The sequence below is a fragment of the Mesitornis unicolor genome, unplaced genomic scaffold (genome assembly GCF_000695765.1).
Source record: "Mesitornis unicolor isolate BGI_N332 unplaced genomic scaffold, ASM69576v1 scaffold33418, whole genome shotgun sequence".
NCBI classification, from domain to species: Eukaryota; Metazoa; Chordata; class Aves; order Mesitornithiformes; family Mesitornithidae; genus Mesitornis; species Mesitornis unicolor.
Genome location: NW_010204436.1, coordinates 1 through 4,931, shown reverse-complemented (window position 1 = coordinate 4,931; position 4,931 = coordinate 1). Strand labels below are relative to the sequence as shown.

Sequence of the window (4,931 nt, the reverse complement as noted above, 5' to 3'; positions counted from 1 at the left end):
CCAAGGACAGCCACTGGCTCGTGGACGGCTGCTATGTTAACAATGTCCCAGGTCAGCATCTCGCTCGCCGGGGCCACCGGCCCCCCCAAAAAAACACCCCCATGAAAAAAAAACCCACCCAAAAACCTTCCACCTCCCCAAAAAGCCACGTCCCATCCCAAGTTGAGCCACTTGGGTTCTGCCAACGGCCGGTCAGGGCGTGCGACGGTTTCCTCTGCCACCCGTGGTTGCCCAATGGGCACCCGTGGGGTGCAGACGACCCCAGGCGCAGGTAAGGACGAGGGGCAGCCCCCCCCAACAACTCCCCAAGGTGGGGGTTTCGGGTGGGCCGTGCTCATTGCGTTTGTTCCCGCCGGCGCAGGCTCGCTCTGGCGGTACGTGCGAGCCAGCATGACTCTTTCTGGGTACCTACCGCCACTCTGCGACCCCAAGGACGGCAACTTACTGATGGACGGTGGTTACATCAACAACCTGCCAGGCAAGTAGGAGCCTAACGCCGTCACCGTCACCGCTCAACCGGGCTGACACGGCGCCGGGGACGGTGACGGGCGGTTGGGTTGGGGGCTGCATGGCCACCGTGAGATGGGTTCTCAATGGCCGGAGATGTTGAGGTTGGATTTGGGAACGTCTTGATGGGCTTTGCATCTTCTTGGTGTCTTCGCTGTTGGGCGTCTTCATCCTCTTCCATGTGCAAAAAAGTCTTCATCCTTGTTCACATGCAAAAAAATGTCCCATGACGTCTTGGGTGTCCTTGGCACTGGGTGCCAACCACCTTCTTCCATCCTTCATCATCCTCTCCTGGTGGCATTGGGTGTTCTCCCAGGGTGTTTCTGTAGTCCTGCAGGTACAGGCCACCTCCCTCCATCCTGCACCATCGGTAGTGTTCTCAGCATTGGGTGTCCTCCTGGACCATCTTCATCCTTCACCATCTGCCATCGTCCATATCTTGATGTTCTCAGCATTGGGTGTCCTCCTGGAGCATCTTCATCCTTCACCATCTGCCATTGTCCATCTCTTGATGTTCTCAGCTCCACGTGCCCTCCTTGGACCTCTCCATCCTCCTACACCTGCAAGACACCTCCATCAGCCACCTCTCTCTGTCCCATATCATCTCTTGGTGGCCCTGGTGCCTTCCTGGGGCACCTTCATGTGCAAGCCACCTTTGTCCATCCTGCCTCATCTTCTGGTGCCCTCAGCACCTGATGGCCTCCTGGGGCATCTCCATCCTCGTAGCTCTGCGAGCCACCTCCTGTTGTCTCAAACTCTTGGTGTCTTTGACACCAGGTGTCCTCCATGCTCCTTCCTATGCATGGCACCGTCTCAAACCACCTCTTGGTGTCCTTCATGCCAGGTAACCCCCAGAACATCTCCATGCTCCTTCACGTGCAAGCCTCCATTCTGTGTCACCTCCTGGTGTCCTTGGTCCCCTCTCAAGACATCTTCATCCTCCTTGACATGCGAGTGACCTCCCTCCATCCTGTGCCACATTTTGGTGTCTTTGGGACCGAGTGGCCTCCTGCTGCATCTTTGTGCTTCATTTTGAAGCCACCATCCTCCATCACCATCTCTTGATGTCATCAGCACTGGGTGACCTCTTGCAGCGTCTTCATCTCCCATCCTATTCAACCCACCTGCCTCCATCATCATCTCTTGATGTCCTCAACACCAAGTGTCCTCCTGGAGCATCTCCATCCTCCTCCACATGCAAACTGCCTCCCTTTGTGTCACATCATCATCTCTTGATGTCCTCAGCACTGGATGTCCTCCTGGAGCATCTCCATCCTCCTCCACGTGCAAACCACCTTCCTTCGTGTCACATCATCATCTCTTGATGTCCTCAGCACTGGATGTCCTCCTGGAGCATCTCTATCCTCCTCACATCATCTCCTCATGTCCTTACCACCAAATATTCTCCTGGGTCATCTCCACGCTCCTTCACATCCCACCACAGATGCTGCAAACTTGCCTGCGCCTTCCCATCACCCCTGGTGGCGTCACCGCTCTGCTTCCCAATGGGACATCCTGCCACCAGGCTCTGGCACCCAAATCTGGCACCCATGGGACACTGCTGGTCCCGCCACGAGTCCCAGCATGGCTTGGGGACAGTCCCTCACCCCCATTTCCCTGCTCTGCTGGTGCCACCACCTCTCGCTGTGGATTCAGACCCGGGGAAATGGCAGTGCTGTCAACCCGGCTTCTTCCTTTCCCACCCCGCAGCCGACATCGCCCGCAATATGGGCGCCAAGACGGTGATTGCCATCGATGTGGGCAGCCAGGACGAGACGGACCTGTGCAACTACGGGGACAGCCTGTCTGGATGGTGGCTTCTCTGGAAACGTCTCAACCCCTGGGCTGAGAAAGTCAAGGTGAGGACCGGTGGGATGGTGGTGGGATGGCGCGGGGAGGGTGCTGAGCACCTCGTCCTCGTAGGTGCCCGACATGGCAGAGATCCAGTCCCGCCTGGCCTACGTGTCCTGCGTGCGGCAGCTGGAGGTGGTGAAGTCCAGCTCCTACTGCGAGTACATCCGCCCACCCATCGACCGCTTCAAGACCATGGATTTCGGCAAGTTCGACGAGATCTACGTGAGTTGGGGGATGAGGAGGCTGATGGGGTGGCTTGGACCATCCTTTAGGGTGCTTCAGGCCATCAACTGGGTGTCCCAAGTCATGCGTTGGGGTTCTCCAGCCATCAGATGGGGTGTTCCAGCCATTGATGGGCTGCCCTGGCCATCAGTTGGGTGCCTTGGCCATTAAAGGAGTGACTGGACCATCATTTGGGGGCACCTAAGCCATCAGTTGGGGTGTTTGGGCCATCAACTGCCATGTCCTGGTCATCATTTGGGGTGCCTGGGTACCCAGCACATCATCTGGGGCTCCCCGACCACCAGTTGGGCTACTTGGACCATTTGTTGGAGGTCCCAAGTCACTGGTTGGGTGTCCCAGCAATCACTGGGGTACCCTTGGCCATCATTTGATGGTCTCCTGACTAGGTTGAGCATCCCAGTCATCATCTGGGGCACCTTGGCCACCAGTTGGGTGGCCCAGCCATCACTGGGATGTCCTACCCATCAGTTGGGTGCCCAGGCCATCATTTGGGGTGGCCCAGGCCATCATTTGGGGTACCCAGATCATCATCAGGGTCTTCCCGACCACCAGTTGGGCTACCTGGGCCTTTTGTTGGAGGTCCCAAGTCATTGGTTGGGTGTCCCAGCCACCAATGGGGTGTCCTGGCCCATCAGTTGGGATGTCCTACTCATCAGTTGGGTACCCAGGCCACCATTTGGGGTGGCCCAGGCCATCGTTTGGGGTGCCCGGTGGCCACCGATGTGCAGTGGCCGCTGTCTTCGCAGGACGTGGGGTACCAGCACGGCAAGGTGGTCTTCGACGGTTGGAGCCGGGGCGACATCATCGAGAAGATGGTGAAGGACCGGCGCTCAGCTGACTTCTATGAGAGCAAACGCATGGACGTGAGCAGGGGGTGGCACCGGGGGCTCACGGATGGTGGTGGCTTCCTGGGGACCTGCCCTGGGACCTCCGGGGATGGGCCACCCTGGCCCTGGCACCCTGATTTGAAGGGGTTTTGTGTCCCCTGGCTCCGGAGCCACCTTCAGGGAGGTGTCCCTTTCATCATCCCATCCCCATGGCCCATCCCCGTGGCCCATCTCCCATCCCTGTGGTCCCTTTCCGGTCCCCTTGGTCCATTTCCCATCCCTTTGGCCCATCTCCTGTCCCCGTGCCCCATCTCCTGTCCCCGTGGCCCATCTCCTGTCCTCATGGTCCATCTCCCATCCCCTTGGTCCATCTCCCATCCCTGTGGTCCCTTTCCAGTCCCCTTGAGTCATCTCCCATCCCCATGGCCCATTTCCCATCCCTTTGGTCCATCTTCTGTCCCCATGGTCCATCTCCCATCCCCTTGGTCCATCTCCCATCCCCGTGGTCCCTTTCCGGTCCCCTTGGCCCATCTCCCATCCCCATGGCCCATTTCCCATCCCCGTGGTCCATCTCCCCTCCCCTTGGCCCATCTCCCATCCCCATGGTCCATCTCCTGTCCCCATGGCCCATTTCCCATTCCTTTGGTCCATCTCCCATCCCCATGGTCCATCTCCCATCCCCATGGCCTATTTCCCATCCCTTTGGTCCATCTCCCGTCCCCATAGCCCCTCTGCCGTCCCCTTGGTCCATCTCCCGTCCCCTTGGTCCATCTCCCGTCCCCGTGGCCCATTTCCCATCCCTTTGGTCCATCTCCCATCCCCATGGTCCATCTCCCGTCTCTTTGGTCCATCTCCCATCCCCATGGCCCACCTCCCGTCCCCCTTTTTCCCTCCCCTAGGTGCTCACCTGCCCCAGCGCCGGCTTCACCGACCTGGCCGAGATCGTGTCCCGCATTGAGCCCGCCAAGCCCTACTTGTCCGACGGTTACGCCGACGGTGAGCTGGGAGGTGAAAACAGGGTGTGAGGTTGAACCCAGAGCTGGGGCCTGATCCTGTCCCCCCAAATTTGCCCCCCACCAGAGGAGTCCGACTACCTCACCGAGTATGAGGACGAGGGACTGGAGCCAACGCGGGGCGAGGAGGACGCCTTCGCCCCGGCCGATTGGGCCGGTGCCGGTGCTTTGGAGGCTGTGAGTGGTGTGGAGACCCCCCAAAATGGGGTGTCCTTGGGTTTGGGGTGGTCCTGAGGGTGCCCAGACCCCATGTGTGGTCACGGAGACCCCCCAAAATGGGGTGTCCTTGGGTTTGGGGGCGTCCCGAGGGTGCCCAGACCCCATGTGTGGTCATGGAGACCCCCCCAAAATGGGGTGCCCTTGGGTTTGGGGTGGTCCCGAGGGTCCCCAGACCCCATGATGTCCCCATCTGTGTCCCCCCAAGTCCCCCAGCTCCCCATGGGCTTGGGGACACCTTGGACCCCACAGATGTCCCCCCATGTCCCCC

General features: G+C 59.6%; 1 protein-coding gene across 1 annotated transcript in view; it reads left to right on the top strand.

Annotated features, from left to right (window-relative positions):
• Window positions 1-4,621, top strand: part of PNPLA6 (patatin-like phospholipase domain containing 6) — a gene marked incomplete at both ends in the record, with an annotated part of 12,212 nt that extends 7,591 nt beyond the window's left edge. Inside the window, 6 exons of the mRNA XM_010191064.1 lie at window positions 362-478; window positions 2,218-2,366; window positions 2,431-2,583; window positions 3,351-3,467; window positions 4,331-4,427; window positions 4,512-4,621. Coding sequence (XP_010189366.1) covers window positions 362-478; window positions 2,218-2,366; window positions 2,431-2,583; window positions 3,351-3,467; window positions 4,331-4,427; window positions 4,512-4,621 — 743 coding nt within the window. The remainder of the gene's footprint in view (window positions 1-361; window positions 479-2,217; window positions 2,367-2,430; window positions 2,584-3,350; window positions 3,468-4,330; window positions 4,428-4,511) is intronic.
• Window positions 4,622-4,931: the final 310 nt, after the last annotated feature.